This window comes from Nicotiana tabacum, chromosome 10, assembly GCF_000715075.1.
Source record: "Nicotiana tabacum cultivar K326 chromosome 10, ASM71507v2, whole genome shotgun sequence".
Classification (NCBI taxonomy): domain Eukaryota; kingdom Viridiplantae; phylum Streptophyta; class Magnoliopsida; order Solanales; family Solanaceae; genus Nicotiana; species Nicotiana tabacum.
Window position 1 is genome coordinate 29,299,128 of NC_134089.1, and position 14,968 is coordinate 29,314,095.

The 14,968-nt window shown below is 37.4% G+C and overlaps 1 protein-coding gene across 1 annotated transcript; it reads left to right on the forward strand.

Moving 5' to 3' along the window:
• Positions 1–8,256: 8,256 nt before the first annotated feature.
• LOC107821577 (putative proteasome inhibitor) lies at positions 8,257–14,251 on the forward strand. Its single transcript, XM_016648012.2, has 9 exons — positions 8,257–8,556; positions 9,505–9,676; positions 9,869–10,015; positions 10,106–10,192; positions 13,108–13,185; positions 13,303–13,334; positions 13,421–13,484; positions 13,566–13,643; positions 13,990–14,251. Exons 1-9 carry the CDS (start codon positions 8,382–8,384, stop codon positions 14,063–14,065), a joined length of 909 nt encoding a protein of 302 aa, XP_016503498.1. The 5' UTR covers positions 8,257–8,381; the 3' UTR covers positions 14,066–14,251.
• Positions 14,252–14,968: the final 717 nt, after the last annotated feature.

The window sequence follows — 14,968 nt, forward strand, 5'->3', positions numbered from 1 at the left end:
AGGACTTAAAGTGAAGGCCAACAAGTTCAAGAAGAAGAAAGCACCTGCTAAAGCTCAACAGGATGCTAACAAGGAACATAAAGCAGATACGTGTCATTTCTGTAACAAGGAAGGACACTATCAGAAAGATTGCCTGAAACGTAAAGCTTGGTTCGAAAAGAAAGGTACAATTAGTGCTTTTGTATGTTTCGAATCAAATTTAGTAGAAGTTCCTAATAATACTTGGTGGCTTGATTCTGGTGCAACTGCTCATGTATCTACTACGTTGCAGGGATTCCTTACGATCCAAACTACAAATCCAAATAAGGATTTCTTGTTCATGGGAAATCGCATGAAGGCTCCAATTGAAGGCATAGGGACTTATCGTTTGATCATGGAGACTGGACGTCACCTTGATCTATTACAGACTCTTTATGTACCTTCAGTTTCTAGGAATTTGATTTCTCTTTCAAGACTTGATGTTTCTGGATTTGATTTAAAGTTTGGAAATGGATGTTTCAATTTATATAAGAATGCTATTTTTTATGGTTCTGGCTTTCTCAGTGATGGTTTATATAAATTGAAACTCAATATTGCTTTTTCTGAATCTCTTCTTACTGTTCAACATAATGTTGGAATGAAACGTAGTTCACTAGATGAAAGTTTTGCTTACTTATGGCATAGACGTTTGGGTCATATATCCAGAGAAAGGTTAGAAAGATTAGTAAAAAATGAGATTCTTCCGAATCTAAATTTTACTGATCTTACTATGTGTTTGGATTGCATTAAGGGAAAACAAACCAAACATAGTAAGAAAGATGCCACAAGAAGCACCCAGCTTCTTGAAATTATACACACCGATATTTATGGACCCTTTGATGTTCCATCTTTTGGTGGAGAGAAATATTTTATCACTTTTATCGATGATTTTTCACGTTATGGATACATCTATTTGCTGAAAGAAAAATCTCAAGCAGCAGATGCTCTCAAAGTGTTTGTTAATGAGGTTGAAAGGCAATTAGATAAAAAGGTGAAAATCATTAGGTCAGATAGAGGTGGTGAATATTATGGAAAATATAATGAATCAGGACAATGTCCAGGTCCATTTGCAAAGTTGCTCGAGGAACGTGGCATATGTGCACAGTATACTATGCCAGGAACACCTCAACAAAATGATGTTGCAGAAAGGCGCAATCGAACACTTATGGATATGGTTAGGAGCATGATAAGTAATTCCTCATTACCCAAATCATTGTGGATGTATGCTCTTAAAACCGCTGTATATTTGTTAAATAGGGTTCCTAGTAAGGCAGTTCCAAAGACCCCCTTTGAACTGTGGACAGGAAGGAAACCTAGTTTAAGGCACCTGCATGTTTGGGGTTGCCCAGCGGAAGCTAGAGTTTATAACCCACAAGAAAAGAAATTAGATTCTAGAACAGTAAGTGGTTACTTTATTGGTTACCCAGAGAAATCTAAAGGGTATGTGTTTTACTGTCCAAACCATAGTTCGAGAATTGTTGAAACCGGTAATGCAAGATTCATTGAGAATGGTGAAGTTAGTGGGAGTATTGAAAAGCAAAGTGTGGAAATAAAAGAGGTGAGGGTCAATATTCTATTACCCACAAATGTGCCTACTTCCACACAAATACCAAATATTGTTCCAGTTGTTGAAGAACACTGTGACAACATCGAGTAACATTTGGATGAAACACTTCATGAAGAAACTAACTCACAAATATCTGACACAAATGAACCACAAGAAATGCCATTAAGAAAATCTCAAAGAGTTAGAAAATCGGCTATTTCGGATGATTATGTGGTTTATTTTCAAGAGTCCGATTTTGACATTGGTCTTAATAAGGATCCGGTTTCATTTTCACAAGCCATAGAAAGTAATGAGTCTGACAAATGGATTGATGCCATGAAGGAAGAGTTAAAATCCATGGAATACAATAAAGTCTGGGATCTTGTTGAATTGCCAGAAAGTTCTAAAAGAATCGGGTGTAGATGGGTCTTTAAGACCAAGCACGATTCAAATGGAAATATTGAGAGATACAAAGCTAGACTTGTTGCCAAGAGTTATACTCAGAAAGGAGGCATTGATTATAAGGAGACCTTTTTGTCGGTCTCAAAGAAAGACTCCTTAAGAATTATTATGGCTTTGGTGACTCATTATGATTTAGAATTACACCAAATGGATGTGAAAACTGCCTTTCTTAATGGAGACCTCGAGGAAGAAGTTTATATGGACCAACCAGAGGGTTTCGAAACTAAAGGAAAATGTCAAATGGTGTGTAAACTGAAGAAGTCAATATATGGACTTAAACAAGCCTCATGACAATGGTATATAAAGTTTAATGATACCATAACATCTTTTGGATTTGTGGAAAATACCGTTGATCGGTGTATATACCAAAAGATCAGTGGGAGCAAGTTTATATTTTTAGTCCTATATGTTGATGATATTCTACTTGCTGTTAATGATTTAGGTATATTGCGTGAGCCTAAAGATTTTCTCTCTAAGAATTTTGAAATGAAAGATATGGGTGAGGCATCCTATGTGATAGGAATAGAAATATTCCATGATAGATCACAAGGATTATTGGGATTGTCTCAGAAATGCTATATCGAAAGAGTTCTAGAGAGATTTAACATGAATAATTGTTCAGCAGGAATTGTTCCAATTCAAAAAGGGGACAAATTTAGTCTCATGCAATGCCCTAAGAATATTGTAGAACGAAAGGAAATGGAATCAATTCCTTACTCTTCAATTGTTGGTAGTCTGATATATGCTCAGACTTGCACAAGACCGGATATTAGTTTGCTGTCGGAATGCTAGGAAGATATCAGAGTAACCCAGGAATTGATCATTGGAAAGCTGCAAAGAAAGTTTTGAGGTACCTGAAAGGAACGAAGGATTACATGCTCATGTATAGGAGATCCAAGCATTTGGTATGGAATACTTTGAAGAGAATAGAATAATATTCTCTCTGAATGTAACTAAGCAGACCATAAATTGTTAAATGGGAACCCCTGACAAGGGCTCTAATAAGCTCAACACCAGTAGAGAATCCAAGGGCAAATGGTATGGAATGGAACTTTAGAAGCAGTAGTGGTGAGCTGATTGAGTAATGGGCAAGTGGTATCTCTTTAGAAGCATACACCACTAACTCCTTATCAAATTACTAGCATTATTGCAAGGCTTGCAGTTTGCCGTGGATAACAATTTCGCTCCGCTTGAAGTGATTATTTGCTCGCCATAGAGGTAATAATACATATGATTAACCAGTGGCGGATGTAGTATAGTATCACGGGTTCAACTGAACCCATATTTTTTGATACAGAGTAAAAATTTATTTTTAAAAATTCATTAAAATGACAAAAATAGTAAATATGAACCCACAACTTTAAAAATATAATGGATACAATGCTAAAAATTTAAAAGTTGAACCCATAAAATTTAAATCCTGGATCCGCTTCTGTGATTAACTCAGGGACTTCATTATAACCCTGTCATTTCTGCACGGAGGTCATTGCTAGCAGGGTTGGGGAATCCAGTCGTAAACCACAACTAGCGAGAATCAAATAGGGTAGAAAATATACTACCAAAGGAAGGGGCCTGAAAGCAGGTTTTAGACAACACCACCTCAAGGATTGCATGTAAGTGTTCGTAACACGCAACGGAAGATAATAACAATCTTAGGCAGATCTTTTCATATTTAAAATTTATTTACATGTCAATAGATCGGATCTAAGACGTACCTGGTGAAGAAAGTCTCGTTTCAAATTCTTCGATAGTGCGAAGACTCTATGCGTATCTACACCGAGACCGATCTTTGCTATCAACTCTTTGATCAATGAAACCCGCGAATAAATTGAACGAAAAACTTGTGCTTAAATTTTTCTCAAAAATCTCAACTCAAATTAGAAGAACAAGAAATACTTTTCTTGTAATTATATTTTCTCTCTTGGCTTTGTATTGCACTCTCACTTTAACAAAGTGGGTTTTCTTCTCAAGGAAAAATTGGTAAATTTTCTTCCATCACCCTTTATATAACATCACCTATAAACCCTTTTCATATTTGATTGAGGTAATGATTTACTTAAGGTAAAAGTTTATTTTTATGAAATTTTCAATGGCCGGTTCGAATCCCATTCCATGGGTCTCGTGACAGCCAATTTTTATGGACATTCCATAAAGTCCAATTTCAAATTGGATTATAAGATCCTTATTAGTATTTAATAGAGAAAAATCATATCCCATTCTTAATGGGTTAAGTCAGCCGCTCGTCCTTTCATGGACTTTATGAGTTAATCCAATTCAAAGTTGGTTTTAACTTATGAGCGTTTTAATTATGAGTATCAAATATATCATATATATTTCAACTAAGAGATATTTCTTGACTTTGTTATGCCTTGAGAATAGTGAGTACTTTGGTTGTGATGCTTAGGCTCAGGTTTTGACTCTTGTAGAAGTACCTTAAATTTTATGATCTTAACTTTGCTTAAGTGCTTTGACTAGAGTGTGTATGAATCCAATCTTGAGTGAGTTATGTGCCATGTGTATGTAAGGTTTTGTGTTATTCTGTGCATTGCATTTGATGCCTAGAACTTGTCATGTGTGTTTGCAAAGCGAAATAGTAGTTTTGTTCACTCTTGGAAGTGATATAGGCATTTTTTTGTTGAGCCAGATATGTATATTTTACCCACATAATTGTATGTCTCGTAGTTAACTCCTTTGAGCCTGTAATCATGTTTCTTTGGCAGCCACATTACAAGCCTTACCCATTTGTTTGAATTAACCATCTATTTGAACCATTGTAACCTCTCATGAGCACTTGAATTGTTTATGAACTTTGTAAAGGTTAAAGTGTGGGGTGGTTGGTTTGGCTTTTGAGTGGAACTAATTAAATAAGGAGAAAGGTACACTGTTTTGAAAAAGTAAGTGACACTTGAATTGAAAAAAAATAGTTTGATTGTTGTGAAAAAAAATTCCTTAATAAGTGGTGGCTCTTGATGTAAGTGTGCTTAAAGAAGAATGGGGTAATATACATTGATGTGAAGGCGGAGTTTGGTTTGACATAAGTATGAGATTTGAATGTTAAAGTATATGTATTAAAGTGCTTAAGGAGGTGTAGTCACTCTTATATCTAAATGTATCCTACCCGTCTCCTAGCCTACATTACAACTAAATAAAGTCCTAATTGATCCTAGATTGAATGAGCTCGATTAGTGAAGTAGTACACTACGGGCAAGCTTATGGTGCAACTTTTGTGGCATATGAATGTTATTTCTGAGAGTGAGTGAATTCTTTCTATCTTGAGTTCCTAAGTGTTCTTAAATTTTATTTTGTGGAACTACTCTCTTTTGTTGTGTGAGGGCACTTGATTTATAAAGGAAAGGTAATGTCAGTGACCTCTATGTTAGAGTAAGTTAGTGAGTTGTGAATAATGCGTGGTACTTGTGAGTCAAATCTTGAGGTCAAGATGTTACGCTTTTGTGCTTAGTCTATTTTAAATACTCTTGGTGTGATGAGTTAGGAGAATTGTTTAAAAAGGTCGTGTCTATAAAAAAGTGTAGTTTGATTGTTCGAGGACGAGCAATGGTTTAAGTGTGGGGTGTTGATGATAGGCTATAATTACGTATTTTAGTCGCTTACTACACTCAAATTTACTGCACTTTAATTGAGTTTGAGCTTTAATCGCTAGTGTCTTGCACTAATTGTGTGTTTTATGCCTTGTAGGAGTGATTCCGAGCTATGTAGCTGTTATGGAATGAATTCAAGTGATTTGGAGTTTTGAAGTCTGAGTAAAAGCCCAAGAAATTAAGCGGGGATCGTATTCGGGGATCAACAGATGATAGAGCAACAAAACGAAGAATCGCGTAGGCATATTGCGCATTGTCTAGTAAAATGCACATAACTTTTTGCTTAGAACTCTTTTTGGGCTCCACAATATTGTTGGAAAGCTAACTCAAAGTGCTACAACTTTTATGTTTTATGTTTTTCAAAATTCCAAACAGAACAGGGTGAAAAACGCGGGCGAAACCGCGACTGCGGACATGACGCGGCAGAAACAGTAGCCTTGCAATGTACCGCGCTCGGGCCGCGGCAGTCCAGACGTGAAATATTGTCCTTTTTCGCGTAGGAGAAGGTATAATTATTTGGGCCCGACCCTACTTGGTATATATACATGGAAAAACGGTATTTTAAGAGGAGGAGAAGTACTTTTGACATAATTTAGACCTAAGGAGGAGAAGAGATCAATTTTTGACACAGATTCGACCTAAGGAGGCAGAGACACAATAAGAGCAAGGCGGCAAATTCTTTTACGAGTTTTTCCTTTCTCTTCCTATTTTTTCATCGTTGGTTATGACTTTTAGTGTTGTACTTTTACATACTATTATGAATAGCTAATTTGTTATCTAGGGTTTTGATAGAACCTTTTGTAGGATAAATTCTTGTTATGTTTTTATATAATTGAGCCGTTGGATTTCTCTACTTGTTTAACTACGTGTTTGTTGTTGTTGATTGAATGGCCATCGATTGACTGTCCTATTTATTATGTGTTGCTTGAGAAAGAGTACATATTTAGGTAGTTGTTGAACAACGTCACTCCTAACGTATGTGAAAAATCAATACAGTGGATTTAAAGGCAGGTTTAGAAATAACAAAGCCTTGACGTGGTCATAATGAGCGGTTAGATAAAGTCAACTAGCGTAGTTCGAGAGAATATGTCTAGTAAATTATTGTAATTGCTCGAGAGAGAATTACGACACCTAAAGTGCTCACGATCAGTAGAGAATACATTGAAAAAATTGTAGGGAACATAGCTAGAAGGATTCCGACAATTGGGGAAATCATAACTCTAGACCTCCTTAATTTAGTCTCCAATCATTAGTCTAGTTAGTTGATAATTTTATCGTTTTCTAGTACTTGCTAGTTAATTAGTTAGAAATATAAATCTCAATCTTTATAATTTAGAAAATTGTTCAAACTTGTCTTTTTAGTGATATTAAACAGATATAGCTAAACCTTAGTTCTCCGTGGGATTCGAATCCGGACTTTTAGACCGAATTATATTTGCAGCGACCGCTTATCCTTTTTAGGACTAGAGTTGGGCGTGATCAATCAATCACTAATTCTACAAGTATTTAATCGTACTCAATATCCTTTCAACTATCGCCCTAGGGCCATAGGTGTCTAGTATCAAAACACAATAAATAACTTCTCAATTACTATGGCGATATCAGGTCAAAGGAAATTTTTACATCACATTCTTCAAGAGAATATCCTATTGACAGTTTATGGTGATTCTAACCATTAAGAATTTTCCAATGAGTCGGTTCAATGATCATATCTCTATATGCATCATCTATCTATGTGATTTAGTTAATGAGATCAACTAGTCTTTATCACATAAAGACGATCACATAAATATTGATCTAACCGGATTACTAATGTCCAAATTAATAATCCTACGATCAAGAAAAAAATTTAGATTAAATTGTAAGAGACTTCACTCTCATTATCATGATCTCCATCAATGTCAAGTCTCAAAATTTAATCAAGGACCTTATCAAATTAATCAAGCAATTAATAACAATGATAAAAGAATATCAAATGCCATATATATTTTATATCAAATAACATTCACAAAAATATAATTTAAATCATCAAATGTGAGATTGAATCTAGGGCATATCTACCATATCCATAACAACACCACTATTTTCGTAGTTCCTTCTGTGTTTGCAAATAAAGCACTATAAGCAGATATTCTAGGAGCTAACTTTTTGAGAAACACTTCACAATGTAATAGCGTAAATATAGCAATAGACTACTCTCGATTTGTGGGCAGCGTAACACTACCTAAACTCATAATTTTTTATTTTATCTATAAGTATATCCAAGTAACCAAAAAAAAGTAAATATCTTATATAATGTGTCATATCTTCTAACTCTACTTATCGTTTTTAATTTTGGAGAAGGAGATTAAATAATTTGTATTAACTTACCCAATTATATAATTAGCGCAAGACAATTTAGGGGGAAAATAGCAACATTACAATTTGAGCTGGTGATTACAATTTACATATATAAGTAGGACTTAATTTGACATTTTAAACTTTATTTTCAGCCAAATGCCACAATATAAAATGAAACAGAGTAATTGTCAAATTTGATAGTCCGAGGACCAAATTGCATTATGTACAAAGTTCGAGAGACGGAGACTCAAGTCGGTGCGGGATACATATATTGGCTGCTAGTACTAGAATAACTCGGGTTTTCCTTTTCATTTGGTCATTTCTTCTTCTACAAGACTACAAAGCGCTAGAAGTTGTTCCACTCATCCGAAATCGCATAAACACTACTCTCTTCTTCTCACATTATTCCGATAACAATGTCGACGGAGCAATCGGTTATGGCAGTAATACGGGCCTCAAGGCCCACTTTCCGCCAGGCCCACGATAAGGTAGCTTTCGCGGTGCACGCTGCGTTCCTAGCTTCTGGGTTTGTTCTCCACGCCACTGGGCCTTCCGCCTCCACCGATGACGCTCTCTCTTCCTCCTCCGCTGGTACGTTTTTCTCGTATTTTAAGTTTTCAGCTTTCCCATTTTTTCTTTGATTTTAAGGTGTAGTATTATTTGAATTTTTGGTATTGGGTTTTTGATATTCCTGCTGCAACTTTAGAATTGTGAGTATTATTTCGTACAATGACAAAGCCAGGAATTTACTCAAGGGTGTTCAAGCTTGAAAGAAGTGAAAAATATTCTCCGAGAAAGAGTGTTCAATTTATATACTTCTAAAATCTTATATTTTACCTATATACACGTAGTGTAATTTTTTGATGAAGGGTGCCTTTATAACATGTAGCTTCACCCATGATTTTGTATATTTCTTGAGCCATAGTATTAGTGCTGGTGATTGTTCTTATTTAGAAGTTTATGGTTTTGGTCAATAATGAATATTTTTTAAAAAAGAGAGGCTATTTTGTCCCAGGCCTTTGGTCTAGTGGTAAGAATGCAGCACGTGATGTGTGGGGGTTAGGTGCACGTCACAATTCGGATCCCGTTGTAGATAAAAGCTTGGTATTTTAGTGGAGAAGGATAGAGGGGCAGGCCCATTTATCCACGAGTTTTGAGCCGTGCTTTACTTATTTCTTATTCCTAAAGACTAGAATTGAGAAACTTTACTAGTATTTGATAAAGATGAATAGACGAACTTTATAGAGAAACACGCACCAGAAGAGATTACTGCATTTTAGTCTGTCCTAATCTAGTTAAAACAGAAAGAAGAGGAGTATCTGCCTTTTAAAGTCCTGTTCCTTTGTACATCTGTGTGGGTGTCAATGATTATTGGAAACTTCAGTTTCTGTTGATATGCAATTATTTTCGCTTCCACCTTTTCTTTTGCAGTCTGTTTCTGAGATTTTCAGGTTATTTCAGATAAACTTCTGTGTAATTAGGAATGATTAGGATGCATCATATGTATTTGCAATGATTGTGTCTATTTCTTTTGAGTAGATGAGGTAGGGATTGATCATTGGAATGAATTTGAGGATAGTTATGCCTTTGTGTATTCAAAGCCTGAGAAGAGCTCCAAAAAGGTGTTGGTGAAGTGCCTTGCAATGAACAATAAGCTGCTTATAGATACACTCAGGGATGGCGATAATGAGCCTCTTCATCTTGAGCTAAGGTAAGTTCCTTTCTTTTGTTACATCAACAACCCTCCAGCTCTGCATTATGACCCCTAAACCAGTGCAAGGAGAAAGTACCTTTTTTCCCTTCCGTTGCTAGTTGAAAAAGGGAATATGTTCTGAGTGTTCCGTTATTTTTTTGATTTGTAACTTTCTGAGTGTTCTAATTGGTCCATCTTGCTAATTTGCAGCGTCGAGGACTACATTGTCGAAGATGGGGGAACGAATTACAATGCCCAGTTCAAGAATTTGGGTAAGCTGGTAGGTGAACTAAACAAAGAAGTCCTTAGCAAATATAGTGGTTCTTCTGTGGTGAATTCGTCTACTCAGACTTCAAGGTACGTGCCATTGGTTTGTTTTTCAACTTGTAATTTGGACTTTGGAGATGTGACAAATTAAATTCATAAGTTACAATTCCCTGTATGCAGTTCTGGAAAAGGAGGACTCGAAGACCAACCTAGTGCTGAGCGCAGATCTGATTACCCGTATCAGCCTGGAAGTTCTTTTCCCTCAGGGTAATGCCAAATAAAAGAGATTTGTTCTTATTCCTGTCAATAATTATTGATATATACCTTGATATGTAGCTTATTGGTTGCTCATACCTAGATAGGTGCAGTAGATCAACACATTTTCAGAATGTCACTTTATATGAATTGCATCATCATATTATGTGAGGTATGATTGTATGATGCTCCTCTACCTTGGTATTTTCAACTTGAGATGCATATACCTTGAAAAAGATGAGAAAATGGAAGGATTCCAAGGTATAGGTTTTTGTTAGAGGTGAAAGATGGAGAGCTGCCACTCTCCTCCTCTCCTCCTCTCGAATCCCTGTACTTGTTCCATCTGTATGACCTTGGATTATGTACTTTCTTCCCTTTCCTTTAGGTCTCGGGAGGGGTGAACTGATTGGGAGAAGACAACCTAGCCTGCTAGCCCTAGATACTATTCACCTCAAAGTATACGTTTCAAGGGGCCATACCTTGGCTCTATACCTAGCTGGCAATGCCTCTTTTTCAATTTCTCATAATAGTTGTTCCTTTAGCTATTTGAGCTACACTGACACTAGCATGCACTCCGGGCTTTCCTTGTTCCCGGACTTTGTGATGTGAAAAGGCTTGGCTTTTTTGAATCTTCCAAGCAGGCCATTCTTTCCCCACATGATTGTTCCTTCATGGACGCTCCTAATTTCAAGGACTAGAGAGATCTAGATTTTCAAGATCCGACAACAAATGGGCTCGAAGGACTACAGTATGGCATTCTTACTTTAATTCAACTTGTAAAGATGGAGATTCCATAAGGAAAAAAGAGGCACTGGACATGCCACAAAACATAAGAATCAGAATGTTGAAGTGAATCATCAATGTTGGAAGAACTTGAAAGTGGTTTTACTTTCTCACCCGATGTCAACAAAACTGGAATAGATGAAAGGCAATGGATCAATTATATACCAAGAAAGAGCACGTCCGGCGCCTGCCCCAAATGAAATAGCTTCCCCTGCCCCCGTCGTCTCCTTTCCATGTCAAAAAGATGAGATCATAGGGGGTGGCAGTGTAGAAAGCATCCAACAATGGCCTTTGACTTTGAAGAGAACAACCCCTCCTTCTGCTGAGGTCATACATCATAGAACAGAACCGAATTGAAGCCGAAGACCTATTCGAGGTCAAGGTCGTTCTCAAGGTCATGTCTGGCCTTGATCCGGAAGGAGATTGGACGGGAGGGGAAGCTCGGGCCTTCGAGAATCTGCGTATCACCACGGGACAAGTCTCCTTCAAATTCTGCAGTATACCTTTTTTTTTATAAGAATTCTGCAGTATGCCTTTGTAAGCTCTAGGAGTTGAAGTTCATATTTTAACTGCAGTCAACGCCTAATCAGATAGACCGTTACTGCTCAAAATCTAACTCGAAATAGGGGGCCCTGTGGAGGGAATATAACTGTTTCCCCTCATGTTCCATCCACAGGCCAGATGTGGCATGAATCTACTTGGGTGTCATCTGTTGTCGTCTTCCCACTTAATAAAATTCTGGAGCTGACATGGTAATTCCATCTCGGAATAGTCTCTCATCTTTCTCTTATCAAGACCTATATCCTTTACATACAACTAGCTTAATCATTTGGGATGTCAACCTTACACTAGCAGTATTTTGGTATTCCTTGATGCCTTACTCACCTCTCTCATCTCTATGTTGATCCTCGAGGGAGATCGCTCAGCTAGATCCTTGAACAATACCCCTCTCGACTGCTGTTGGAGCTATAGCAGTGCTGACTTGCTCTCTCTATTTTTCCCTGCCTTTTCCTCTTGTTCTGGCTCAGCTAGCCAAGCGGTTATCCTCCTTCTATTCGTTTGGCTTTTGTCTTAGGTTGGGGTCTCTGAAGAGGAGAGCTTTTGATTATCCTTTCTGTAAGAGATCCCCACCCATTTTTCTTCTTTATATGGCAGTTATACTTTTATCATTTGAGGAGTCACTCCCAACACCCCCCTCCCGCACCCTACTACTTTCGCAACCTATGTTGCAGGTTCGTCCCATAGGTACTGTGGTGGTGGTAGGATTAAATTTCCTCATAAAAAGCCTTTCATCCTGCATCTCAGAAAATAATTTTAGGCGCTCAAGGATGTTTCTGTTCAAAGTTGGGATGTATTTGCTCCCCTGTCAGACTGGCAGGCTTTTCAAACACTTCTAAGTCAAGCTCAATGCTCTGTTTTCCTTCTGTATTTTCTCATACAAAGTCCTTGCATAAATCTTCTACTCCTCTTAAGCAATTGCAGTGATTTTCTTCTCTTCCACTCTTTTAACAACTTCTTTTAGTGCCTCTCTTTCTGAGATTATATTAGACCAAATAAAATGAAACCCACAAGGGTGTGTTTCTAGTGTTGTTATTCAAGGGTTATTTGAGGGTTATGCTATTTTGCTAAGTATTCAGATTTAGTTCATTTGTGGGCCTAAGTATGTGATTTGGTGATGAGCTGTTAATGGTCAGCTGTGGCAGTTATCAGTAGATTTTATAGGAAATAGATGGAAAAATTGAGAAGAACAGAAAAGAAAGCAGGTTCTTAGTATAAGTTGCGTGGATAATTTTCTCAACGGAAATCAGATTAGGGATCAAGGGATGGAGGAGCAGGCAGACAGATAAATATGCGATTTATCTCTTTAGTTTCTGAGAGGAGGGTAATTTATACTCAGTAGTTAGGTTGCGGTAGGAGAGATCCCTTATGGTGGGACAGATTGTTCTCGAATTCTGGGTAGCATGTTCTAAAGTCACCAGAAATATGTGTAGTATTGGTTGTTGACATCCCCCCCTCACGCGCACACACAGGCGTTTTAACTTGCCCATCGCAAAATTTTGTGAAGAGTTTCAAGCTCTGATATCATGTTTAATCGGAAGCGGTGGCACAGAATTTTTACTTCCTACATTACATGGATTATACAGATATGTGGTTCCTCCCATTCCTGGCTCTGGTGGCAGTGATCTTTTCCCTGGGCCTGGTGCTGGAGTTTACCCAACCAGGTTTGATATCTTTTTGTGTTTTCCCCTCTCATGTTGAATGGCACTTGCCAGTTGGTGTATTCTGATTTGTATACATGCTAATCTTGTCTTTCCACCATCCCTTTTCTGTCATTGTAGAGGCGGCCCAGGAGGTGGGAGCATGCTTGTAGGTGTGTGACTAGTTTTGTCTTGGTTCAGATAAGGAAGTCCTAATTTTGTCTTTTGCCAACTGAGCTCTTTATGTTTTATGATGCAGGGCCTAATGACCCTCGCTTTTTTGGTGGAATGGGTGGGGATCCTCATTTACCTGGAGGACTGCCGTAAGTCTCTCTCTTTCTCTCTCATTTCAAAGATGGGAAGTGCATATTGTAAGATTGATTTTATTTGGTCTTTTCAAACAGGGGTGTTCCACCAGGTGCTCGTTTTGATCCGTATGGACCACCAGATGTTCCTGGCTTTGAGCCAGGTCGCTTTATCAGGTACTATGATGCATATCTCCTGTCGGTTAGTTTTAGATGAAATTCTGTTCTTCCCATCTAGTGTTTACTTGTTAGATGTAAACACAAAATTGATAGAGCAAGGCTTAATCTCTAAATCTCTATTTTGGTGCCTTATGCCGTTGTCCTTGAAAAACTAAGTGTACATCTTAAGTGCTCTTCTATTGGGTAAGCACGACGTAAAAATCTGTTGTTTGCAAATTATTTTGTTGAGTGAAAATAATCCAGCTTTGCAAGTTGCTTCTGGAAAAGGAAACAAGTTATTTCAGCTCTGCGACTTCTGTTTCTTTGTTCCTCTTTACTAATTTCATTTTAAAATTACATGCAGGGACCCGAGGAGGCCGGGAGGTGGAAGGCCTCATCCAGATCTGCCGCATTTTGGCGGAGATTCTGACTTTATATAGGAGTTGTGACTTTTGTGTTGTGAAAGACAAGTTAGATACATTCACTTTGGTGTTCTTTTTTTGCTTCTTTCTCCCTGATTTGTTCTCCTTGTCTTGTATATTGCGGATTTAGTGCCTGGTTGGTCAACGAGGTGTATATATGTCTTGCCAGCTTTAAATATACCTACGTTACAATTTCGTTGGCCAGGATTCATGTTACTTGGTTTTGTTCATATTCTCACTGCTTTGCGTGGTGTTGTGACATCCCTTTGTCAATATGCTGTCTTGTAGAGGCTTATCGCTCCATTCATTGGTCTAAGCAAAATTCATTTAGATATGCTATCAAGAAGGAAAGTAACTCTTTCTTAACTTGAGAAATCTTACGTGTAGTAATCTGCTCTCCTCATTGAACTCTTGCTGCAATTCTATAAGCCTTTTCTGCGAAATATAGTTTGAGAATACTGCTTTTGGAGACAATTTCAGCTAAATTGCCAAGAGGAATTGGTAGTAGTGGACTTGGCTGTAATCTTCTCAAAGCTGGTTGGGAATCGATAAGAAATTGAATGGGCATTCAAGTTTGGATTCAATTTGTCTAAGATAAAGCCATTCCTATAATAATTAATATTTTTGTGTGGAAGCTCTTATCAGACTTTGTATGTGGTTCTCCTTCGTAAGTAAGAAAGAGGACGGGCATTAAAAGTTTAAAACTAACATGTTAAAAAAGAAAAAGAAAAATAGAAGTTAAAGTGAAGACTTCGAAAAAAAGAGAAGAGACTTCGTAGACCCAGGAAAACAAAACGACAAACGGCGTAGAAAAGATATGAATAAAATTAAATGTGTTTAATACCATCCTGATGGGAAGCATTAGCAATTTTGGACTGTCAATTCTTTATGCAATTTCGGCAAAATCAATAGAATATGAAA